The sequence below is a fragment of the Loxodonta africana genome, chromosome 8 (assembly GCF_030014295.1).
Source record: "Loxodonta africana isolate mLoxAfr1 chromosome 8, mLoxAfr1.hap2, whole genome shotgun sequence".
NCBI lineage: Eukaryota > Metazoa > Chordata > Mammalia > Proboscidea > Elephantidae > Loxodonta > Loxodonta africana.
Window position 1 is genome coordinate 97,579,679 of NC_087349.1, and position 27,168 is coordinate 97,606,846.

The 27,168-nt window shown below is 38.5% G+C and overlaps 1 protein-coding gene across 2 annotated transcripts in view; it reads left to right on the top strand.

Moving 5' to 3' along the window:
* ANLN (anillin, actin binding protein) overlaps window positions 1-27,168 on the top strand; it is a 71,004-nt gene that overhangs the window by 9,630 nt on the left and 34,206 nt on the right. For both annotated transcript variants that reach the window (XM_064290141.1, XM_064290142.1), the window contains exons 2-7: window positions 2,777-2,930; window positions 5,124-5,438; window positions 17,284-17,669; window positions 19,092-19,320; window positions 20,429-20,619; window positions 20,896-21,003. In XM_064290141.1, the coding sequence (XP_064146211.1) occupies window positions 2,777-2,930; window positions 5,124-5,438; window positions 17,284-17,669; window positions 19,092-19,320; window positions 20,429-20,619; window positions 20,896-21,003 (1,383 nt within the window). The remainder of the gene's footprint in view (window positions 1-2,776; window positions 2,931-5,123; window positions 5,439-17,283; window positions 17,670-19,091; window positions 19,321-20,428; window positions 20,620-20,895; window positions 21,004-27,168) is intronic.

Consider the following 27,168-nt stretch of genomic DNA (forward strand, 5'->3'; position numbering starts at 1 on the left):
TACAGGCTGTTTTGATTACTGTGGCTGTAAAGTAAGTTCCGAGATCAGGAGGTGTGAGGCCTCCCACTTTGTTCTTCTTCAATATTGCTTAGCTATTACGGGCCTCTTTCTTTTCTATATAAAGCTGGACATTAGTTTTTCCATATCATAAAAGAGTATTGTTGGGATTTGGATCAGGATTGCATTATATCTATAGATTGCTTTGGGTAATATTGACATTTTACAATGTTATTTCTTTCAAACCATGAGCGTAAAATATTTTTCCGTTTATATAGCTCTCTTTTGGTTTTTTTGCAGTGGAGTTTTGTAATTTTCCTTGTGTAAGTCTTTTATGTCCCTAAAAAAAAAAAAAAAAAATCCCTAGTTAGGTTTATTTGTAGGTATTTTATCCTTCTGGGGGCTATTGTAAATGGTATTGTTTTCTTGATTTCCTTTTCATAGTTCTCCTTGTTAGTGTAGAGAGAACCAACTGATTTTTGTATATTGATCTTGTACCCTGCCACTTTGCTGAACCCTTCTATTAGTTCCAGTAACTTTCTTGTGGAATCTCTGGGATTTTCTCTATGCAAGATCATATCATCTGCAAATAGGGGTAGTTTTACTTCTTCCTTACCAATTTTCTTGTCTTATTGTTCTTGCTAGGACTTCCAGTACAATATTGAATAAGGGTGGTGATAATAGCCATCCTGGTCTTGTTCCCATTCCCAAGGAGAATACTTTAGATTTCCCTCCATTGAGAATAATATTGGCTCTTGGTTTTGCATATATGCCCTTAATTATGTTGAAGAATTTTCCTTCTATTCCTATTTTTCTGAGAGTTTCTATCAGGAAAAGGTGTTGAACTTATCAAATGCCATTTCTGTATCAATTGAGATGATCAAGTGATTCTTTTCCTTTGTTTTATTTATGTGGTGAATTACATGGATTGATTTCCTAATGCTGAACCATCCTTGCATTCTTCGTATGAATCCCATCTGATCATGATAACTTATTTTGATATTTTGATGCGCTGTTGTATTCTGTTGCCTAGAATGTTGTTGAGAATTTTTGCATCTGTATTCATGATGAATATTGGTCTGTAATTTTCTTATTTTGTGATATCTTTGCCTGGCTTAGGGATCAGGGTTATGCTGGCTTTTAGAATGAATTAAGGAATATTCCTTCTTTTCTGTGTACTGGAGTAGTTTGGGTAGAATTGATGTCAACTCTTCTCTGAATATTTGGTAGAATTCTCCAGTGAAGCTTTCTGGGCTAGGTTTTTTTTTGTTGGGAGTTTTTTTTTTTTAATTTTTAAAATTTCTAATGACTTCTTCAATTTCTTCTTTTGTTATGGCTCTATTTAGATTTTGTGTCTCTGTGTGTGTTAGTTTAGGTAAGTAGTGTGTTTCTAGACATTTGCCCATTTCTTCTAGGTTTTTAGATTTGTTGGAGTACAATTTTCATAATATTCTGTTATGATCCTCTTTATCTTGGTGTATTGGTTTCTTATTGCTGCTATAATAAACTGTCACAAACTTAGTGGCTTAAAACAAAACAAATTTATTTGTGTTTTGTAAGACAGATGTCTGAAATGGGTTTCACTGGGCTAAAACCAAGGTGACGGTAGAGAAGAATCTGTTTCCTTACCTTACCTTACCTTACCTTTTCCAGCTTCTGGAGGCCACCTGCATAATTTGGCTTATGGCCCCATCTTCTATTTCACATCACTCAGACCTTTGCTTCCATTGTCATATCCTTCTCTGACTCTTCTGCTTCCCTCCATTCCCTTATAAAATCTCTGTGATTACATTGGGCCTACCCACATAATCCCTGGATAATCTCCCCATCCCAAGGTCCTTAACTTAACCACATCAGCAGAGTCCTTTTGCCATAAAGATAACATATAAACAGGTTCTGGGGATTAGAATGTGAGCATCTTTGAGAGGTGTGCATTATTCTGCTTATCACAGTGGCTTAACACAGCAACTACTTTATTTGCTCATGATTTAGTGGGTCTGCTATTTGTGTTGGGCTCAGCTGGACTGTTCTTCTGTTTGTGTCCCTTGGGGTCATGCAGGAGTATGCAATAATCTGGCAGACTATCTGGGACTGAATGGTATCTGACGGCCTTAATTAACTCAAGTATCTGGTGGCTGTTGCTGCTGCCAGGCTGGCCATGAGGCTAACTTGGGCTTCTTCTCGTGGCGGCAGTATTCCAAGAGAGGAAGAGCAGAAACTGCAAGACCTCTTGAGGTCTAGGATTGGAAATCACCCAGTTTCATTTCTGTCACATTTTACTGGTCAAAGCACATTCAAGCCCAGCCCAGATTCAAGGGTAGACAAATAGATTCCGCTTCTTGATGGGAGAAGCAGCAAGAACTTGTGGCCATTTACAATTTTCTACAACTATATGCATTTTATTCCACCTTGGATGTTCCTATTGTATCTGTAATAATTTTAACATTAGCATGCTTATTGGGTGTACCCCATTGCCCATTGCCGTCAAGTCATCTCCAACTCATAGCGACCCTATAGGACAGACTAGAACTGCCCCGTAGGGTTTCCAAGGAGCGCCTGGTGGGTTCGAACTGCCGACCTTTTGGTTAGCAGCCATAGCACTTACCCACTATGCCACCAGGGTTTCCTTATTGGGTGTATCTTGGCTTAATTTCTTGGAATTTCACTTTTGAAATGTATTCAACTCTTTATTCTACATGGGGATCGGTGATTTTAGAAGATACTTGAAATTTTGTGAACCCGTGACTAAACTTGTGTTTTAACGCTCTGCTGTATGTAGAAACTGCTTGAACGAACCCGTGCCAGGCGAGAGAATCTTCAGAAAAAAATGGCTGAGAGGCCCACACCCGCAGCGAGGTCAATGATTCATGCTAAGCGAAGTAGAGAGCCGCTTTCCGAAGCAAGCAACCAGCCGCCCCCATCTGGTGGTGAAGGTAAAAGACCTTGTGGGGAGAGGAGTAAAATTTGCTTTTTTTAAAAAAGTCATTTATCTTTTGATTTAAACCCCACACATTTTGTTATACATATAGGGTCGCTATGAGTCGAAATTGACTCAACATCAATGAGTTTTATAGAAGAACCAAAGTCTCTAGGAGGCAAATATAACAGCCTCTGGGGGAAAGGTCAGCCTTCTGTTTTATTTCAGGGTTTTTATATTAAAAAGGAGCCCTGGTGGTACAGCGGTTAAAGTGCTGTCCTGCTAACCGAAAGGTCAGCTGTTCAAACCCACTAGCCACTCAGGAGAAAGATGTGGCAGTCTGCTTCCATAAAGATTACAGTCTCGGAAACCCTATGGGGCAGTTCTACCCTGTTGTATAGGGTCGCTGTGAGATGGAATCGACTTGTTGGCAATGAATTTTGGGGTATCTTAGGCCTAATGCCTATCTGTCCAGAACAGAGTTTTCTTGGCAAATATTTCAAATTGACTGAGGAAACGTTATTTTCAAATTATATCTTTCAAACCCCCAGGGGAAGAAGAGTAAAGGAGCAGGGTAGCTCTTATACTGACAGCGGTGTGCAGGAACAGCTGCCCACCGAGTTCAGATGGCGTTTCTGGGTTGGGCAGAGCAACAATAGGCAGACCTGCCTGCAAATGCTTGCAGTTTAATGAACCTTTTCATCCTCTGTCTGCTGGACCAACTCTTTAGGTCTGGGGGCAAAGTTTAGGTTGTTAATCTACAGAACTGGTAGAATTAAAAGCACACACATGCACAAACAAACCCAAGCTTACCCAGAATCTTATGCTTTCCTAAATCCTGGCATCTCAGTCAGCATCACCCAACTGCTTTAATGTTTTCCTGGAGCATGGAATAGTCTGGAGATAATACATTTTCTTAGTACAACATTAAAATACTTACGTATAGAAAGAGAATGTGTTATGGAGTTCAAACCAATGTTACAGAAAAGCAGAGAAAAGGGCATGGGGTTGGCTTACAATTATTTTGGGAGCTAACCATTGAAAGAGAATGTTTTCATATATTTGTACATTTTGAAGGAGAGAGTGAAATACATTATACATATGGTATTCACTCAGGAAAGCAGAGCCCTTCATCCAGTCCAGGATCTTCTCCCATTTTCACTATGACACAGGCTTAGGCAGTTAAGAGTTGAGTACTATGTACTTGAAAATTATTGGTTGGGACTGCGTTTTGATGCTTAAATGGAAGTATTTAACTGTAAACTTGAAGAATTCTATATTTCCAGGTAGTGCTTCATGTGAAAATATGAACAGTTTCAAAAGATTAGAGCCATAAATGAGTTACGGAAGATTAGAAAGTCACATGATGTGTATTTAATTAAGTTGATGTTGATGAAGGCAATCATGACTTTCTACTAATATTACTCTGGTCACTGAACAAGAACTTTTGATTGGACGGCCAATGAAACTGACCTCATATGAAATTTACATTCTTTAAAAAAAAATATTATTTTCCAGATGATATTTTGTAACTATTCCTGGGTAGAAATAATATGCCTTATGTTTAGATAGCTCTTTTTTATTTTAAGAATTTTTCAAGTGTTATTCATAGAAGATTGAAATGAGAAACGTTGTCAAACATTCGTATTGATGACTAGATAATTCGGTCACTTTTCCTGGTTCCTGTCTCTTTCCTAAACCTCAGGCCAGGTGTCCTTCTACCTTTGCTCATTAGTTATTGGCCCTGAATGACTCAAAACCTAATTTCTATACTTAGCTCAGCTTGTAACTTTAGGCAGGTAATATAATTAATTTCTCTGGTCCTGGTTTTTCTTATCTTAAAATGAGGTGGTTGGTCTGTATGATCTTTAAATCTCTTAGAGTGTTTGCTTATTCTAGTATTTTTGTTTCCTGATATTTTAGGGAGGTTATGTATACATATATGTACATGTACACATAAAGCGTTATACGTATTTCTTATCACATTTCTGATATTGGATTACCAGATTTCTCGAATACCAGATTTCTAAGTTAACTGAAAGAAAGTAGGATTTTATGTGGTTATTGTAACTAAAATCATAGAAAAGAGTAAAGAAACATGTTGGCAATGTTGAACTAATTTGTTAAATATCCGCTTCCAAGTTTTTCATGGATGCTGTGAAAAATTACGGAATTCTGAGTGTCTTTTTTTTGGCTCTTTTTAATCTAGAGAAATCTTGTACAAAACCGTCACCATCAAAAAAACGCTGTTCTGACAACGCTGCAGAAGCAGTTTCTAACTTGGAAAATAAGCAACCAGTTGAGTCAGTGTCTGCAAAATCTTGTTCTCCAAGTCCTGTGTCTCCTCAGGCTCAGCCACAGGCACCAGCTGCTGTCAGTGACTCTGTGGCGGTGCCATCACCTCCACTGGTCGCAAGGAGAGGGCTGACCTCGAGACTGGAAGGAACTGCAGCCTCCTCAGTTAAAACGCGTATGCAGAAACTTGCAGAGCAGCGACGCTGTTGGGAGAATACGGATATGACAGGTATAAATTACATGGGTAGGAGGGGCCGTAAATCTGTGTATTAAGATTCTACCTGGTATATCGAGAATTTTATTTATCAGTTAACACATGAGAGGTAAATGGTTTTGTTTTATCTACGTCCTGACTCTCCTCTGCTTACAAAAGGTTTCTATACCATTTTTTTTTTGACTCTCCTCTGCTTACAAAAGGTTTCTGTACCGTTAGTATATTTAAAAGTTGGTTGTGTTTCCATTGAAGTAAATGACATTGAGTTTCCTGATCCCTGTAACTGAATTACCTTGTATTTGCAATGAAAAACAGTAGAGAACAAACTGTACTGTTAGCATTATTAGCATTGCTGACCCTTAGCTGTATATTCAAGAAATCCCATTTCATGGGTTTGCTAATAAACTTGTCCCTAAAGTATGCAATACTGTTCAGTTAGGAGAGAGGAGACTTCAAAAAACAGCTACTGAGTACCTGCAAAGTGTGTCATTTTGCTAAGGTGCTGGGAAACAGATGAAATGGCCTGATCCTTGTCTTTTATAAGCCTGTAATCTGATGGGCAGCCTGAGGAGTAAATCAACAATTATGCAACAGGTGTATTTGTGCTATGATAAATTTTCCTTATCTCCTGCCTTGTTCCAGAAAAACCTTGAGGATGAGTTGTAAAAACACCTATATTACAAAACAAGAAAATAAGGAAATCAGGGTGAAGAGAAAATATGGGAAGAAAACAAGCTAAGGGTAAAGTTAGTTTATTAAATATAGGCTTTAAGGTCTTCCTCACTTGCTAGAGATGGTTCTGAACTTCTTAGCAGCCTTTACAAAGAGGCAAAACATTTTCAGTTACATGATTAATGTTTATAATAGCAGAAACTTTTTTGGCACTAAGACCTAAGAGAACTCTTCCCTGCATCCTCAAAGATGACTTTGTTAGAGCTAGAAAACATATAACGTTTCCCAAGGTAGGCAGGTGGCCTGGCTCCAGGCTCAGCTCAGTACAAGGAGCTGTAAAGTGAGACAGCACGGTACAGGCAGAAGGCTTGGTGATGACACAGTGCTCGTGAAGCTGTGGCTCTCAGCCCAATTGCTGCACCTCAGACTCACCAGACCATTGGACTCTGGAAATTCAGGGTTGCAGTAGAGCCCTAGGGTGTGCTTTTACTTTATTTTTTTAAGCTCTCTAGGTAATTCTGATGCAAAGCCAGAATTGAGAACCACTGATCTGAAAAAATCTTCAGGCAGCCTTCCATAAATACCAGTTCTTTTAATGGAAATTTTGATAAGTATTGGACAGCAGAGAGTTTATGGTTATGCTTTTTTGGCAATGATGATGATAATCTCAAGAGCAAACATGTAATTGTGTAATGTGCTAGGCATTCTCTGTGTTTTTTGGTTCTAAAATTATATAGCATTTAATTCTTACAACAGTCTTATGAGTTATATATCACCATTATCTTTATAGAAGAGAAGACAGGTTCAGAGAGGCTAAGAAACCCATCTACGGTCAACCAGCTAAAATTCAAACCCTAGTAGTTTGACTCTAGGGCTCATACTCTTAACCTCTGTGACCTACCTGATGCCTTTTTGGCATGCAACAGGATGCAGATATTCCATGTTGTCAGTGAATACCTGTTATGGACTGAATTATGTCCCCTCAAAATATAAAAAAAAAAAATTTTTTTTTTTTTTTTTTTAAATATATGTTGTAAATCCTAACTTCTGTGCTTGTGGTTTGAGCCTGGGTGGTGCAGTGGTCAAGAGCTCAGGCTGCTAACCAAAAGCTTGGCAGTTCGAATCCACCAGCTGCTCCTTGGAAACCCTGTGGGGTAGTTCTACTATGTCCTACAGGGTCACTATAAGTCAGAATCAGCTCCACAGCAAGAGCCCTAATTTTTGGTTTATGCGGGTGGTTATAATCCCATTTGGGAATGGATTGTCTTTGTTATGTTAATGAGGCAGGATTAGTATAGGGTGTGTCTTTGTCTTAAATTAATCTCCTTTGAAATATAAAAGAGATTAAACAAGCAAACAGAGGAAACAAGGGGTAAGATAGATGCCAAGACACTTGGAGATCTCCAAGGAACCAGGAAGCTGAAGCTGAGGAGACAGGGACCTTCTCCAGAGCTCACAGAGAAAGCCCTCTCTAAGAGTCACACCCTGAAATCAGACTTCTAGCCTCTTAAGCTGTGAGAAGATAAATTTGTTAAAGCCATTCACTTGTGGCATTTCAGTTATGGCAAATCAAAAAAACCCAAAGCTTTTACTGTCGAGTTGATTCGCGACTCTATAGCAGTACTAGGTAACTAAAACAATACCTATTCATTTTCGTCGTGGGTGGGGCTATTGTGTTTCTTTGTAAAGCCTGAGGAGGTCAACCAGGAAATAAATAGAAGGATGCCCTATTTCTGTTTTAGAGGAAATATCTATGGACAGAGGAGTGAAGATTTTCCTTAAACGACAATAACAACAAAAAGCAGGGTTGTAGTTTAAGACATGGTCAAAAGAACAACTAAGGCCCTAAACATTCTAGAGCATCAAGAGTTCATTACAGCAGTTGTTTTGAACATTTTGTATGCAAATGTTAACTAATGCCTACCTCAACCTTGAAAATAAATCTCAGCAAGGCATCATAGCCTGCCTTATTCTAAGCAATGAAACTTGTGAATAAAGCATTTGTAATGCTGAACAAGACTGTGGCTATACACCAATGAAATGTTTAAGGACTTATACTAAAATATAATTTATCTGAATAATTTTTTCTGACAGAGAGTAGTTAGAAGAGGTAGGGGTTTATTAAGACCAGTCCTGGAACATGACAACGAAACTGTCATCTGCTTAAAAGAGACTGCTTGTTCTAAGGACAGTGATATGACATACAAAAGGGTATTATAGGGATGGGTATGGGCAGGGAAGCTTTTCTAGGTAGAGGCACTTAAGCTGGACCTTGAAAGGCAGCTGGCTTCCGACAGTGGAGACGTAGGCAGAAGTAACAGCATGTGTAGAAAGCACAGAGGTAACAAGAACACAGTGTGTGTACAAAGAGTTGATATTCTGGTATACAGTGCATGTGGTAGAAAAGCAAGAGATAGATTTGAAGAAAGCAGCAGGGTCCAGATCATTGGTATTTAACCAGAAGATGGGAATGTACTGGGAGAGCCTAAGCAGGCAAGCGTTTTAGAAAGATCACTCTGGCATCAGAATTGAGTGATTGGTGAGGGCAGAGATTAGAAGCAGAATGACCAGTTAGAAGGCTAATGTTATCATCTAGGTACACAATGATGAAGGCCTGTGAAAGTGAATAGGAGAAGCTGGATTTAAGACATTCAGGAAAAAAAATTGATAGGACTTGATGGTTAGACCGTGGAAGATGAGGCAAAGGGAGGAAAAGGCCAGACTTCTGGCCTGAATGACTGGGTAGTTGGTAATGCCATTCAGTAAGATGAGAAGGAACATGTTTGGGTCAATTTCAACTTCAAATATGTTATTAGGGGTGCCTGTGCGATAGTCAGGGAGCCCTCGTGGTGTAGTGGTTAAGTACTTGGCTGCTAAGCGAAAGGTCAGTTCAAAACCACCAACCAAAGATGTGGCAGTCTGCATCCATAAAGATTACAGTCTTGGAAACCCTATGGGGTAGTTCTACTCTGTCCTGTAGGGTCATTATCAGTCAGAATTGACTCGATGGTAATGGGTTTGGGTTTTGGTTTGGGTGTGAAAGTCAGAAGGAGCCCTGGTGGTGCAGTGAATAAAGGTACTTGGCTGCTAACTGAAAGGTCTGCGGTTCGAACCCACCAGCTGCTCCACAGGAGAAAGATGTGGCAGTTTGTTTCTGTAAAGATGACAGCTTTGGAAATCCATGGGGCAGTTATATTCTGTCGTGTAGAGTTGCTGGAGTAGAAATCGACTTGATAGCAATGGGTTTCGTTTTTGGTTTGGTGCAATAGTCAAATGGAGGTTATTCAGTCAGTAGTTAGAAGGAGACCACGAAGCATTGTCCATGAAGACAGAAGAAGAAGGACAAATGATGTAACAAACGCCAAGAGAGTGAGATGTTTTAGAGAGGCCAAAAAATATAAGCGTGAAAAGTGTGTGTTGGCATCTAGTGACAACAGCAAAACCAGCTTGAGGACAGGGTGTAGCGTAAGGTCAATTGAAGTGGGCTGAGCAACGAACGAATATTGTGCAAGGAAAGAGGGCAATAGCTAAAAGGAGTGCATGTTGATGAGAGGAAGTTTTTATTTTTAAGTTGAAAGGGACTTGAGCATATTTATGTGCAAAAGAAAAAAATCTTAGAGAGAGGGGTATTTAGAGCAAGATCCCTGACAAGGTTTTAGAGGGAATAGAATTGAAAATTCAGACAAAGGCATAAGTCTTGGAAAGAAGGAGGGGTACCTCTTCCACTGACTGAATTTGTGCGATAGGAAGTGCCATGAATTTTGAACTCCCTAAATACACAGGCCTACATTCGTTATAAGTATCACAACATGGGGATTTATCTCCGAATGAAGTAACTGTGCCGAAAAACATTTGGTTTAGTCTATCTCTGTGCTGTCTAATATAGTAGCCAATAATGTGGCTACTTAAAATTAAATTAATTAAAATGAAATAAAATTAAGTCCATCAGTCACCCTAGCCGCTAGCTACATGTGGCTCGTAGGTACTGTATTGGATAACACAGATATACAATAGCCCCAGCATTGCAGAATGCCGAAAGTTCTATTGTACAGTATTGGTCCAATCCTTTAGAAAAAAAATTTCATGTGGAATACATAATCTTAGATTGTGCAATATTATAACACCATGAATTAATTCTAAGAATACAGGTAGTCCTGCCTTATGATGGGGTTCCGTTCCGATGACTCTGTCGTAAGTTGGTTCTGATATAAGACAAATACCTTTTTTTTTTTTAGTTTTTATTATTACTGACTTTTATTATCAGTATCTTTACAAACCTGATCGTTATGTGTTTTTGGGGATTGGAAATATTACATATAAACTTGCAGTTATACTTTAATACATATATGCGTGCATACACAAAAAATATACAAATCAGAACAATTTCTGTGACAAAGAAGAAGAGTTGGGCAATGTTGGCATTTTGTCAGTTGCAGTAATAATTCCCCTTGTGGAAGGTTCTGGATCATCTGGATTATCCCTGGGAATTGGGATGGCATTTCTAGTCAGAAAATTAGTGAGAGTTGTCTGTATGGTCCTTGTCTTTTTTTCTTCATATATTTCATGGTAAATCTCACTGCTTCCCGAATCTGCAGATGGACTTTAGCAAAGCAATCAACGTTTGGGTCTATGTTTTCAAGCAACTGAAGCCCCTGATTTAGTTTGGAAAAAACTCCAGCTAATCCTTCTACTGTAAAATTTTTAGACAACTTCTCTTCTTCCTTGTCCTCATTATTTATTCTTCAGCATTTCTTTCCTCTTCAAAATCCATTAAGTCCTGATCTGTCAGTTCACCTTCTTTATGATCTATGAGCTGTTTCACATTGGCAATATCAAGTTCTAAATTCAGTGTTCTTGCCATGCAGATGATTTTTCCACTGATCACTTTCATCGTATTATCCCGATCTAATGTTTGGAGCGTGTTCACATAATACGGCAGTTTTTTCCAAATCCCCTGCATGCATTTTTCCATAACTTCCTCCCAGGATACACTGAAGAATATTATAATTCTTCCAAAAATCGCATAATGTTACTGTACCTCCATCTGTTGCAGCTGTTGCCTGAGGGCACGTAGCCCGTAGATAGTATGTCTTGAAGGTGGCGATTGTACCTTGATCCGTAGGGTGAATTTTAGCTGCCTTATTGGGAAATAGATACACCACTTTCACATTTTTTTAATATAATTTTGTTGTTGTTGAGAATATACATGTATCGTTTAGTGACATTGATTACATCCCTCCAGTTGTGTAACCATTCTCACCCTCCTTTTCTGAGTTGTTTTTCCCCCGTTTATTCACTGCCCCCTAAGGTTCCTATCTAATCTTTTGAGTTGCTGTTGTCAATTTGATCCCATAGAGATTGTTCTTAAAAGACATGATGCTCAAGGTAGACTTTTTTTTTTCTAGTTAAGGTAAACTATTATTTGGTTTTAAGAAGACTTCCAGGGGATATTTTTGGCTTAGGGTTTAAAGATTTTCTCAGGTCATTAGTTTCAGAGGCTCATCCAACCATCATGTCTCCAGGAAGTCTGGAGTCCATGAGAATCTGAAATTCTGCTCAGCATCCGCCAACCCGCCCAGCCTTTTGATCAGGATTCATCTATAGAATCTTTGATGAAAATGTTCAGTAGTGGTAACCGGGCACCATCCAGGTCTTCTGGTCTCATGGCAAAGGAGGCAGTTGTTCATAGAGGCAACTAGCCGCACATTCCCTATCCGCCTATTCCTAATGCTCCTTTTGTTGTTTCAGCTAAATAGCAACCACTTGTTGTGCCTTGGATGGCCGCTTGCAAGCTTTTAAGACCCCAGGCACTATGCATCAAACTAGGAGGTAGAACAGAAGCACTAAACACATTATTAGGCTAATTAGCTAGAATGTCCCATGAAACCGTGACCTAAACCTCCAAACCAAGAGACCGAATCCCATGAGATTTTTGGTTGTACAGAAGCAATCTCAGCAGCTACTCTTATTTTTTTTGTGTAAATATACCTATCACATAACTTTTGCCAATTCAGCTTTTTACAGGTATATAACTTTTTGACAACAGTTATAATAAACTGTTGTGCAACCGTAATTCATAATCAGTGTGATATTTCCATCACTATTAATCCCCCCTTTCCCCCTCCCTCCCCTGGTAACCACTAATAAACTTTGTTCTCTGTACATTTGCTTTTTCTTTTTATATATGTGAGGTCATAAAATATTTGTCCTTTTGTGATTGACTTATTTCACTCAGCATAATGTCTTCCAGCTCCATCCACAAGACTTCATTTCTCCTACTGGCTGAGTAGTATTCCACTGTATATACACACCACATTTTGTTTATTTATTCATCTGTCAATGGGCATTTAATTGTTTCCATCTTTTGGCTATTGTGATCAGTGCTGTAATGAACATAGGTGTACAAGTGTTTGCTTTTAAGTCTTTTGGGTATATACCTAGGAGTAGAATTGTTAGGTCATATGATAGTACTATTTTTAGTTTTTTGAGGAACTGCTACACTGTTTTCCACAACAGCTCTACCATTTTGCATTCCTACCAGCAGTGGATAAAGGTTCCAATTTCCCCACATCCTCACCAACATTTGCTGTTTTCTGTTTTTTTAAAACTTTGCCATTCTAGTGGGAGTGAAATGGTATCTTATTGTGGTTTTGATTTGCATCTCTCTGATGGCTAATGATGCTAAGCATCTTTTCATTTGTTTTGTGGTCATTTGAATGTCCTCTGGTGAAATGTGTATACAAGTTCTTTGCCCATTTTATGATCGGGCTATTTATCTTCTTGTTGTTGTTGAAGTTTTTTTTTATTTTGTTCATTAGATTCTTGTGAATATATGGTTTCTGAAGATATTCTCCCAGTCGGTAGCTTGTCTTTTCACTTTTTTTGTAAAATCTTTTGATGAATAGAAGTTTTAAAAAATTTTTATGAGGTCCCATTTATTTATTTTGTCTTTTGCTGTTTGTGCTTTCGTTATTATGTTAGATTACCCATTGTTGAAAGCTAGGCCTGACAGTGTTGCCCTTGCTTTTTCTTCTAAGGATTTTATTGTTTTAGTTTGCACATTTAGGTCCTTAATCCATTTTGAATTTGTTTTTGTGTATGGTGTGAGGCATGGATCCTGTTTCATTTTTCTGCATATGGCGATCCAATTTTCTCAGCACCATTTTATTGAAGAGACTCTTCTTTCTCCATCGAATGGACTTAGTACCCTTGTCAAAGATCAGTTGATCATAGATGCGTGGGTTTGTTTCTGTACTTTCAGTTCTATTCCATTGGTCTATATATATTGTTTTACTAGTACCAGGCTGTTTTGATTACTGTAGTGTGTTTTAAAATCAGGAAGTGTGAGTCCGCCTACTTTTCTCTGCTCTTTTAACATTGCTTTAGCTATCTGGCGCCTCTTGCCATTCCATATAAAGTTGAGGATTGGTTTTTCTATTTCTGTAAAGAAGTCTGTTGGGATTTTGATTGGGATTGCATTGAATCTGTACATCACTTTGTGCAGTATTGACATCTTAACAATATTAAGTTTTCTATAAACATAGTTGATAAACATGGAATACCTTTCCATTTATTTAAATTTTCTTTAATCTCTTTTGGCAGTGTTTTATAGTTTTCATTGTATAAGCCCTTCATGTCCCTGGTTAGATTTATTCCTAGGTATTTTATTCTCTTAGATGCTATTGTAAATGGAATTGTTTCCCTAATTGCTCTTTCAGATTTCTCACTGCTGGTATATAAAAACCCAACTGAGTTTTGTTTGTTGACCTTGTATCCTGCAACTTTGCTAAATTTCTGTATTACCTCTGTAAGTTTTCTTGTGGTCTCTTTGGAATTTTCTATATACAGGATCATACCATCCGTGAATAGAGATCATTTTACTTCTTTTCTTATCTGGACCTTATATTTCTTTTTCTTGTCGTATTGTTCTGGCTTAGACTTCTAATACAATATTGAATAGGAGTGGTGAGAGTGGGCACCCTTGTCTTATTCCCGATTTCAAAGGGAAAGCTGTCAGTTTTTCTCCATTAAGTATAACGTTGGCTGTTGGCTTTTCACATATGTCCTGAATCATATTGAGGAATTTCCTTTCTATTCCAATCTTCCTTTAGGGTTTCCGTCAAGAAAGGGTGTTGAATTTTATCAAATGCTTTTTCTGCATCTGTTGAGATGATCATGTGGTTCTTTTCCTTTATTCTATTGGTGTGGTATATTATGTTGATAGATTTTCTAATGTTGAACTATCCCTGCATTCCTGGAATAAATCTCACTTGATCATGATGTATGACTCTTTTAATATGCTGTTGGATCCTGTTTGCTAGTATTTTGTCGAGGATTTTTGCATCTGTATTCATAAGGGAGCCCTGTCGGCACAGTGGTTAAGAAACCGACTGCTAACCAAAAGGTTGGCAGTTTGAATCTACCAGCCGCTCCTTGGAAACCCTGTGGGGCAGTTCTACTCTGTCCTATAGGATTGTCATGAGTCTGAGTTGACTCGACACCAATGGGTTTGGTTTTGTTTTATATTCATAAGAGACATTGGCTTGTAGTTTTCTTGTGGTATTTTTCTGGTTTTGGTATCAGGGTTATGTTTGGTTCATAGAATGAATTAGGGAGTATTCCTTCTTTTTCTGTCTTTTGGAAGAGTTTAAACAGTACTGGTGTCAATTCTTCTCTAAATGTTTGGTAGAATTCCGCAGTGAAGCCATCTGAACTTTTTACGTTGGGAGGTTTTTATTCACCGATTCAATCTCTTCACTTGTTATGGGTCTGTTGGGATTTTCTATTTCCTCTTGAGTCACTTTGGGTAGCTTATGCCCTTATCAGAATTTGTCCATTTCATTTAGGTTATTCAGTTTGTTGCCATACAATTGTTCATAATATTCTGTCATAATTCTCTTTATTTATATCAGGTCAATTGTAATGCCTCCTTTTTCATTTCTTATTTTAGTTATTTGCATCTTTTCTCCTTTTTTCTTTGTCTGTCTAGCTAAGGGTTTGTCAATTTTATTGATATTTCCAGGAACCGATTTCTGGGTTTATTGATTCTATCATTTGTCTGTTTTTGAATTTATTCATTTCTGCTGTGATCTTGTTACTTCCTTTCTTCTGGTAGGTTTAGGTTTAGTTTGCTGTCCTGTTTCTAGTTCCTGGAATTGTTGAGTTAGGCTGTTAATTTGAGATCTTTTTTCACGTTGGCATTTACTGATATAAGTTTTCCCCTGAGTGTTTCCTTCACTGTATTCCATAAGTTTTCGTATGTTGTGCTTTCATTTTCATTTGACTCTAAGAAGCTTGTGCTTTCTCTTTTGATTTCTTCTTTGACCGATTGGTAGTTTAACAGTGTGTTGTTTAATTTCCCTACGTTTGTGTATTGTATGATTCCAGTCTTTTTAAATTTATGAGGGCTTGCTTTGTGCAGTTTCTCATCTTGATTTAGGCCATCTACCTGAGGAGGATGTCCTGGGGCATTATCAGATAGCAGCAGAATCTTGATAGGAACACTTTTTAAGGCAGTAAATCCATTGCTGTTAAGCTGATTTCAACTCATAGTCATCCTATAGGACAGAATAGAGCTTTCCCATAGGGTTTCCAAGGAGTGGCTGGTGGATTCAAACTGCTGACGTTTTTTGGTTAGCAGCCAAGCTTTTAACCACTGCACCACCAGGGCTCCTTTCAAGGCAGTCAGTATGTACTTCTGGGATAAAACAATTTGAAAACCAGTCCTTGAATAACACAATCATCACTCAGGCCTTGGAATTACTTCTGTAGTAGACCAACAGCTTATTTTTGTCTTTGTTTTTGAGTTCTTCAGGATTTTCAGAACGATAAACAAGAAAAGGTTTTATTTAAATCCAACAGCATTTTCTCCAAGCACAGGGATGATTCTATCTTTTAAATGCCTTGAAACCAGTTATTGACTTCACCTCTCTGTGAATGTAGGTCCGTTCTGACATCCTTTTCCAAAACAAGCCTATTCCATCCATGTTGAAAATATGCTGTGGTAGCTATTTTTCATCTTGTAGCTTCAACATTGGCTTTCCTGCTTCTCCAGTTAGTTATGCACACTTTGTGCAAGCCAAATCTGTATTTGAAGCGATGAAGCCAACCCTTGGGGGCATTAAAATACTCGAGGTAGTCTTCTTGCTGTTCCTTCAGGTTTTCAAAAAGGCTGCATGCTTTCATCTAAATTGTCAGTAAACTCATGAGAATCCTCTTCTGGATTTGGCCTTTTATGCAAATCAACAGCTTCTCCATCTCTTGGATTGGCCTTTGCCTCTTCTTTGTTAAAATTGTCAATTTTATGCCAATCTTTCCTTTGACTGCTTCCATAATTCTGTTATCCTTAATGACTGTCTAAAAGGTGAAATGAGACAAACCTTCCTCTCCTGCTATTTTACCGACTTTCTTTCCATTATCATAGGCCTTAATGATCTTCATCTTTATAGCCACGTCTAGAGCCTTCCTCACCTTTTTTGGGTTAGAACTTACAGCGGCATGAGTTCTTTTGCTAGACATATTATTGGGGGTATAAGCAATGTGCTATTACAGTGTGAGAAACTTGAACAACTCAGCTTCAGATTAATAGCCGATACTTTGATGGTACAAAACGCTGAATAAGATCATGCTTTTCTACAGTGAAGTCACCATTAGTGTCGTAACAATGAAGTTGGAGTTGTAGCGGCTGTCAGGCACACGCGCAGTTCAGTTGTCTTATGTTATTAGAATTGAACATTGCCCAATTTTCCATCCTTTAGGACTCCCAGCACTGACACTGACTTCATTGTAGACCAGGCCATAGCCTGCTATACTGAAGTGTTTTGAACAGCTAATTGTAACACTGAACATCTGTGAGTGAACACCTGAGAATGATAACATCAGCAAATTACCTGCTGCAACACTGTTTATGTAGTACATGTTACTAATGATATGACGTTAAAAAAAAACAGGTGGTTGTGTGGTTTGTCAAAACTCAAATAAGTCCAGAACTACCTATATAATGGAAACGTGGTATAGCATCCATTATCCATCAAAAATATCAAAACATAGATGTAACAAGGAACTTTTTATTGGTTCTTAAACCTATTAACCTCCTTTTAGAAGTGTATATGGGGTGACACTGGTAGAATACATGACTATATATAACCCTTGAATGTGGTTTTTAATTGTTTTCTGGAAATATTTTCAGATGATAAACCAGAAAGCTCGCTGTTCTCACCAATGCCATCAGAGGAAAAGGCTGCCTCCCCTCCCAAACCACCAGTTTCAGATGCCTCAGCAACTCCACTTGGGAGAAGGGGCCGTCTGGCCAACCTTGCTGCAACTATTTGCTCTTGGGAAGATGATGTAAATCACTCATCTGCAAAGCAAAACAGTGTACAAGAACAGCCTGGTACCACTTGTTTATCCAAATTTTCCACTGCGAGTGGAGCATCTGGTAAGATCAATAGCAGCAGTGTTAAGCAGGAAGCTACATGCTGTTCCCAAAGGGATGGCGATGCCTCTTTGAATAAAGCCCCATCCTCGAGGACTGTGGATGTGTCTTCGAGTAATGCCTCCATTTCCAGCTCTGTGGTAAGTAGATGAATTTTTGATCTTTGGAGACTTTATTTTTTGTTAGGAGTGGTGATGTGAATAGGTATGTATTTTATAATATGTTTAAAGTATGTATTTTCTCCAGCCCCTGGAGAAGGACATCATGCTTAGTAAAGTAGGGGGTCATCGAAAGAGAGAAAGACCCTTGACACGATGGATTGACACAGTTGCTGCAACAATGGGCTTAAGCATAGTAATGATTGTATGGATGGTGCAGGACTGGCCAGTGTTTTGTTCTGTTGTGCATAGGGTCTCTATGAGCTGGAACCGACTTGATGGCACCGAACAACAACATGTATTTTTATGGCTCCATAGAAAGTAAAAATGATAAGTTTGAAACCCCATCCCAAGATGTAGTAGCAGTTGACAATTAAAACTACGCCAATTTAATGCAAATCCAAGGTATATAATAATGGAATGATAGTCTTGGTCATCAGGAGAACACTGAAAATTTCTCCATTAAAATTCTTTATGTGTGGGTCTAAATATAAGATACTGCATATCTTTGAAAAGACATAATAAACAAGGGTGGGCAGGACACTTTTCATTGCATTCCTTTTGAATATATTACATCAACAGTTTTTAAAAACAGTCTTAAACAGCAATAATGACAACTACAACAAAAGAATGCTGTGTTTCTGAGGCTTGTCTTGGGCTTTGGAATTAGACCTGTATTCAGTCCAGCTGTGACATAATAATTACAAGTGTAGCTTTGGGTAAGTTACTTGAACTTATGAAGCCTTATTTTTCTATCTGTAAAATGGGGAAAAGGGTTTTTGGGAAGTTTGAATGAGATCATGTGCATAAAGTACTTAGCATAGTGCTGCTGTTCTGTGCTGTTGAGTTGTTCCCAACTTATAGCGGCCCCATATGACAGAGTAGAACTGTCCCATAGGGTTTTCTTGCCTGTAATCTTTACAGAAGCAGATTGCCAGGTCTTTCTCCTGCAGAGCTGCTGGATGGTTTCTAACTGCCAACCTTTCCATTAGCAGCCAAGCTAATTTATTATAATTAGCCATCAAGTACATGCTACTATTTTGTAAAATTGATGTTGACTTAATTAAAATACAGAAAATAGGTCATTTGGTCTAATACAGTTAAGAATTTAATAAAAGTACTAGTATAATAATGTGGAAACATTTGTCTTGTAAAATAGGGAGCAACCCTACCCCCATGCTAAATTACCCTAGAATATATTATATAGACTAAATTATAATAGTATTTTCTATGTTGATTTTTTTTCATACCTTCCAAATTGGTTTGACCTATTATATGGCAAGAAATTTTTTCCATAAATCTACATAAGTCTACAAAAGCAAATAGGATCTGGGTTGCTTTGTTATAGGATACATGTAGATATTGTGAACTTTGTTGTTTACCCTAAGTATTACCATGTTTCAGAAAGCTCCTTCTTCCCCACTGAAATCTTCCACTACATCCATCAATGATGGTAAAAGATGTGAAGTACAAAATCCAGAGCTACTTCAAAAAAATCCTGCTAGTCCTCTGAAAACAGATGTATCGAAACCAATTGTGAAGTCATCTGTATCCCAAACAGTGCGGTCCAAAGAAGAACTAAATAGAGAAATTTGTCTACAATCTCAATCTAAAGACAAATCTACAACACCAGGTTATGCATTTTTTAAAAATCTGAAGTTACTGCTGACAGTTTTTAGGGTGCTATTCTCAGCATTTAACATGCAGTTGTGAATGGTATAGTGTTGGTTTGCCAGGGCAAATGCTCAAACATTCTGAATGTGACTTCTTCAACTTCAGCCTTAATTGACTGGATGAATATTCATTAGTATAGACCAGCCCATTTACTGGTCAAAGTATTTAACCTAGGGTGGCCACACTGGGTACTTTGTTCTATCCTTTTTGATGCAGACAAATCATATAAACTAGAAATCTCATTTTAGAGCACATTTTTTAAAATAAAATTTTATTGGGACACAGACACACCCATTTATTTGCAAATTGTCTGTGTCTGCTTTCATACTACAATACAGAGTTGAGTAGTTGCAGCAGAAACCATATGGCCCTCAAAGTCCAAAATATTTACTATCTGACCCTTTACTGAGAAAGTCTGCCAACTTCTGATGTACATAATATGACCGCTAGCATCCTCATGATGGAGGTGACGTCAATTTGCCATACTTTAAATATACATCATACTATTTCATATGAGTACTGGTTTCAGATTTTCTAAATCAAGATATCTCTTTGATAAAGTGAATAATCTCTGATTTTGCTTTTGAGGGGGAAAAAGGAAAAAAAATAGATTTTCATATAGCAGACTGTAAAAGCAAGATAAAATAAATTGGTCTGTAGAAATATAAGTTGCTAGAAGTTATCGTGGCTAGGACACTTGGTGGTTAATATGGGTTTATTGGTACACATACAGTCAATTCCCAGCCATTTAGGCTCTGATTGTTCAGTTTGAGAGTTAGCTAATCCCCACTGCCCTCCCACTGGCTTCTCACTCTCTCTTTTTTCCCTCTTTTCTTATACAAGAACTAAATTCTATACATAAATTTTAGGACATAGAATAGTGTGATAAGACTTTTAACTATTTTCATACTGTTTATTTTCTGAATGAATATTCCTGGTAGAATAACTAGCTTAACTCCTAAAATCAAAGGATCTTGGAGCAGTAACGGATTTTAGAACTTTTTCATTAGAAATCATAATTGTTACTTACTGTGAATAGTGTCCAAAAACGTGTGTGTTTTCTGTAGGAGGAGCAGGAATTAAGCCTTTCCTGGAACGCTTTGCGGAGCGTTGTCAAGAACACAGCAAAGAGAGTCCAGCTCATAGTACGCCCCATAGAACCCCCATTGTCACTCCAAATACAAAGGCTATCCAAGAAAGATTATTCAAGCAAAACCCATCTTCATCTACTACCAATGTAGCACAACAGCTCAAGCAGGTATAACTTACTGTGTTTAACTCTATTACGTGGTCTAAGCAGAGAACCTAGAAATTGAAATGTGAATTCTGATCCCAGTTTTTCTGACTGAGATAAATAACATCTTGATTCTCTATCACACTTGTTTCAAATTTGAAATATTGTTGCCCTTTATTCCCTGTGTATTGTGAAATTTTTTGTCTTAAAACTGAAGACAAAGGAGGTTTTAGTACTGATTTGATATTATTCTTAAACACTACTGGCTCTTGGGTAAAATACAGCTTTTGTTGGGTTTAGGAACGTGAAAAAGAACTAGCATGTCTTCGTGGCCGATTTGACAAGGGCAGTTTATGGAGTGCAGAAAAAGGAGAAAACTCAAGAGGCAAACAAGAAGAAACCAAAAAGGTAACGTAAACAGGAAATAATACAAGTGACTCTGGTACCAAAGGAGTATTGGGTTCTAACTTGTAGTTCTGAATTGTAATATAATTCCTTATACACTTTACTCTTCTGATTGACTACGCCACTTTCCATTCATAACTACTTAAATGTTCTTACAAACTCTGCTTTCCTTTTGTGATTTTTTTTTTTCCATTTCAGTGGAATCTCTTCACCATGTTCATTGATGACCTCAAGATCACATTTTAAAAAATTATTGACTTCAGATTCCCCTTAACATCCTACTTAGAAGAGGCTGGTCCTAAAATGTTTCTCAGAATCTACTTTGCTCATTGATAATTTTTTACCTCTCCCAAACCCCAGACTTTTGTACTACTCGTAATCCTGTCAGTCACCAAATACCCCCCCCAGATGTCCCTTCACCTTTGTGGGATATCTTGTCAAATTTCATTAACCAGCCTTCAACAAACTCCGTACTTAATAAATGTAAACTGTGTTCTGTTTATTTAGCAGACATGTATTGGGTGCAAAGTACTAAATTAGGATGTATTTTTAAGCTAAAAATCATAGAAATATATTCACTGTGGGTACCAGTAGAAAGTACAACAGTAAATTTAACTCATATTCTTTGAGAAAGATCTATTTGATTGATTTTGTTTCTATCAGTTCTTTTGCCTGCCCCTTAACAAATGACATTTCCCAGAGGCTTGACCTCTCCCGGTTTTTCTTCGCTCTTGCCCTGGGACATTCTCTTTCCCCTCCTCATCTCTAGCTTCAGCCAAACATGGAAATGCTAATGATGTGCGATTCTGCTGTGCTGATCTCTCCCGAGCTCTAGCCTTGTTGGCTAGTAGAGCTCTCTATGCTTTGCTGTATCTCCCCCTTATAGTCAGTTTGTGGCTTTACTCTGTACCCAGTCGTCTGAAACAATCTGGGAGCTCTTCCTTGGCTCCTTCCTCTTGTTTACTGTCTTCCCACCTTTTTTACCCTGGTAGCGCATACACACACGTGTGCACACATGCACAACATCTGGTGAAACATTTTCTGAATCTCACCAAGCCACCTGCCCTCTGCTCTCTTAGTCATCTAGTGCTACCATAACAGAACTACCACAAGTGGTTGGCTTTGAGAGCAAAGAGAAATTAATTTTCTCACAGTCCAGTAGGTTACAAGCGTTGGCTCCAGGGGAAGGCTTTCTCTCTCTGTCAGCTCTGGAGGAAAGTCCTTGTCCTCAATCTTCCCATGGTCAAGGAGGTTCTCAGGCGCAGGGACCCTGTGTCCAAGGGACGTGCTCTGCTCCTGGTGTTGCTTTCTTGGTGGTATGAGGTCCCCAAATCTCTGCTTGCTTCCCTTTCGTTTTATCTCTTGAGAGATAAAAGGTGGTACAGGCCACACCCTGGGGAAACTCCGTTTACCTTGAATCAGGGAGGTGACCTGTGTAAGGGCGTGTTACAATCCCGCCCTAATCCTCCCAACATAAAATTACAATCACAAAATGGAGGACAACCACACAATACTGGGAATCATGGCCTAACCAAGTTGATACACATATTTTTTGTGGGATATAACTCAATCCATGACATCTTCTGTTACCTAAATCACTACCATAGCTTTGTATCAGGCACCCTGCTTCCAGCCTGGTTACCCTCCAATTCATGCCACACACTGCTGCCAGAGAAATATTTTTAAATTGCAAATATTCAAATATTCACTTACTTAAAATGCTGAAGAGTATCTCATAGTCTTCATCAGAAAAATGCCTTAACTGCTTGTTTTGACGTATAGAATCATATATAACCTAGCTCCTTCCCCTGCTCTTCCTCTGTCCTTTAGTCCTGCCATGCAGACTAGTTGCAGTTTCACTAATATACCCAGATTTTCAGATCTGTTTGCCTTTACCTCGCTGTTCTCCCTGCCTGGAATATCTCCATGCATGTTCTTACTTCTTTAAAAACAAGGTCCAACTCTAATCCCCTCTGGAAATGTTTACTTGACCCTTTTCCCCAAGGGATCCCCCTTTTTATTTTCACCCATGCCACCTATATTTACTTCAAGCGGAATATTTAACTTCCTGTAATTGTTTTAACTTTCATCTCTCCCACTATCTATGAGAGCCTTATCCATCTCTTAGTGCTTGGTTTATAGTACCTGAAACCAAAACCATTGCCATCGAGTCAATTCCAAGGCATAATGACCCTATAGGACAGAGTAGAACTGCTGCATAGAGTTTCAAGGCTTTCATCTTTTTTTTCCCCCCACTTTTCTCTTTCTTTTTTATTCTGTTGTATTTTTGGAGAAAGTTTAGACAGCAGATTAGGTTCCTATTTAACAATTTCTTTGCATATCGTTCAATGACATTGATTGCATTTTTTACAGTGTGTCAGCATTCTTATTATTTCCATTCTGGCTGTTCTGTTTCTCATCTTTGCTTTGGGGTAAATATTCACCATTTGGTTTCATGTAGATGTTTATTTAAAGGAGCACAGTACTCGTGGGTAACATTTATTTTATGAACCAGTCTATGATTTGGCTGAAAAGTAATGTCTGGGAGTGGCTTCATTTCCAAGTTTAAAGGGTATCTCTGAGTGGTAGTCTCGGGGGATCCTCTAGTGTCTACTGGTACAATAAGCCTGGCCTTTTTTAGGAATTTGAGGTTTGTTCTACATTTTTCTCACATCTTATCTGGGACCATCTATTGTGTCCCTGGTGAGAAGGGTCATTAGTCGTAGCCAGTCACCATTTAATTCTTCTGTTCTCAGGACAGATGAGGCCGTGGTTTGTGTGGGCTTTTAGTCCTATAGGTAAGTTTCTTCATTGAGTCTTTGGTTTCCTTCTCTTTAGCTCTAGAAGAGTAGAGACCAATAGTTGTATCGCAAGCTTTTAAGATCCCAAACACTACTCACCAAATTGGGATGTAGAATAATATCGTTATGAACTGTGTTATGTCAATTGACTTAGTTGTTCTCGAGACTATGGTTCTAAGGCTTCAAACCCAGTAAGTCAGTCCTGCGTGGTGTTTGATTATGTTTAGGAGGTGTCTGTAACTGTGCCCCCTATATGCCTTATTATGTATATGGATATATATGCAGCACACACAAACAGGTATACACATATCAAGGCTATAATCTTTATGGAAGCAGACGTATCCATCTTTCTCCCAGGCAGTGGCCGGTGGGTTACAACAGCTGATGTTTTGGTTAACAGCCAAAGGCTTCTTTGGCTCATAGTAGGAGGTAGGAGCTCAATAAATTTGTATTTGAAGGAAGAAATGTATTTGTTGATCCTTTCCAGCAGCATAAAAACAGGTTGTTATTCTATTATCTTAAAACATAAACAAAGACTTTTTGCCCTTATTCTCCTCCCTTTCTTTGTCTCCCTTTCATTCAAACTCTTTCTGAAGGGTGGTATATACTTGCTGCTTCCAATTTTTTCTCCTCCCTTTTTTCAGGCATTCACCACTACCCCCTCCACTGACCACTTTTCTTACTAAGTTCACCAGTGATCATCAGTGATCAATTTATTGTCCTTTAACTTGAGGAAGAAACCCTGATGTCATAGCGGTTAAGTGCTACGGCTGCTAACCAAAAGATCGGCTGCTAACCCAAAGATCAGCTGCTAACCAAAAGGTCGGCAGTTCAAATCCACTAGGTGCTCCTTGGAAACTCTATGGGGCAGTTCTACTCTGTCCTATAGGGTTGCTATGAGTCAAAACCGACTCGACAGCATTGGGTTTTAACTTGAGGAATCAACTTGATGGCAACAGGTTTTTTGAGCATTTGGCTGCTAACCAAAAGGTAGGTAGTTCGAATCCACCAGCCGCTCCTTGTAAATCCTATGGTCTGTTTCTACTCCTGTAGTGTCGCTATGAGTGGGAATCCACTCTGTGGCAACTGGTTGGTTTCGTTGTATTTTATATAGGTCTCTGGGTGGTACAAGCGGTTTGCTTATTACTACTAACCTAAAATTTGGTGGTTTGAATGTACTCAGCAGCATTGTGGAAGAAAGGCCTGGTGATTTGCTTCTGTAAAGGTTACAGCAAAGAAAACCCTATGGAGCAGTTCTACCCTGTAACACATGGGGTCACCATGAGTTGGAGTTGACTCGACGGCAATGGTTTGATTTTTGCTTTTTGGAACTTGACTATCAGTAGCATTTGTCATTGTTGATCAGTCTCTTCTGTTTGAAACACCTTCACTTGGTTGCCAGTATACCATGAGGGTTTCCTCCTAATCTCTGGAAAGCGTAGGGCAGTGGTTCCTAAACCATTTTGTACTAAATTATCCATGATAAATCTGTAGAATTGCTCCCCAGGCGGTTGCACATATGTATGTAAACAAAATTCTGAATATAACAGTGGAGAGTTCCCAGAGACCCCTTCTCCAACCCCTAAATCTCACCTGTGATCCCCACAGAGGGAGCAGCCCAAGAGGTGCGAGGATAATTCAGTTGAGTACAGTGTTAGTAAAGGCACGGGGAGAAAAGGCCTTTTGAGAGTCCACTAGGTTTTGAAATAAAGATCTTGTTGTAACCCTGGCAAGACCAGTTTTAATGACATGGTGAAAGTAGAATGTGAGTTTTCATGGTTTGAGGAGGTGAAGAGTAGAGCTCCTGAGTATAGACAGTTCTTAGAAGTTTGGTGCTGAAGGGGAGTGAGAGAGGGTATGGTGGTTGAAGAGGAATGAAAAGCTAAAGTATGGTTTTCTGTTTGTTCTTTTTGAGAAGATTTGTCATTTTCAGTTTTCGTTATTATTGCCTTTTATTATCAGTATTTTTATAAATCTGATCTTTATCTTTGGGGGTTGGAAACATTGCATATAAACGTACAGATATATTTTAATATACATATATTAAAAATTAAAAATTCCATAAATCATAAAAATTTACTCTGATGATGAAGAGTCGGACGATGTTGGCATTTTGTCAGTCGCGTTAATAACTCCACTTTGGAAGGTTCTGGATCATCCGAATAATCCCTGGGAACAGGGATGATGTTTCTAGTCAGAAAATTAGTGAGAACTGTCTGTATGATTCTTTCCTTTTCTTCTTCATATATTTTGCAGTAACATCTCACTGCTTCCCTAATCTACCTGTGGACTTTTTAGCAAAGTGATCAGTGTTTGGATCCATGTTGTCAAGCAATTAAAGCCCCTGATGTAGTTTAGAAAAAACTCCACCTAATGCTTTCACTGTAAAATTTTTTTGACAACTTCTCTCCTTCCTCATTATTCCTTTCTTCTTCAGCATTTCTTTCCTCTTCAAAATCCATTACGTCCTGATCTGTCAGTTCCCCTTCTTTGTGATTGATGAGCTGTTCCCCATCAGCGATATCAAGTTCTAAATTTAGCGTTCTTGCCATATGAACAATTTTTCTACTGATCTCTTTTATCATATTATCCTGATCAAATGCTTGGAGCATGTTCACATAACTCACCAATTTTTTCCAAATTCGCTACATGCATTTTTCCATAACTTCCTCCCAGGAAGATGCAAAGTTCCAGAAACATAGAAGAATATTATAATTCTTCCAGAAATTGAATAGTGTTACCGTACCTCCATCTGTTGCAGCTATTGCCTGAGCAAACGTAGTCTGCAGGTGCTATGCCTTGAAAGTGGTAATTCCACCTTAATCCATAGGCGGAATCACAGCTGTCACATTGGGAGATAGATACGCCACTATTACATTGTGATTTAAATCACCTGTGTGAGGAGGATGTCCTGGGGCATTATCCAGCAGCCACGGAGTCTTGACAGCCATAAGTGTGTTCATCGTAACTTGAATACGTTGTAAGTCAGGGGCTACCTGTGTGGTCTGCACCTAGCTCTGGAATGAGACTCTCTGAGTTTATATACTGGCTCTGCCACTTAACTGGCTTTGAGTAAGTTACTTAACTCCTCTGTGCCTTAATTTTCTCATCTGTAAAATGGAGATATTAATAGTACTTAACTTACAGGGCTATTGGGAGGATTAAGTGAGGCAATAGACTTAAAGTGCTCAGAAGATGACAGGCATATATTATACCCTGGGTAAGCATGTGCTGCTGTGATTCTTCTTACTTTTATTATCTCTCTACTGTTGCTTTAATGATAATGCCTTTTGTATTTAAAAAAAAAAAAAAAATTCTTTTCCATACCCTTTGAAATGATTTAAACAGTCTCAGAAAAGGGAATTTT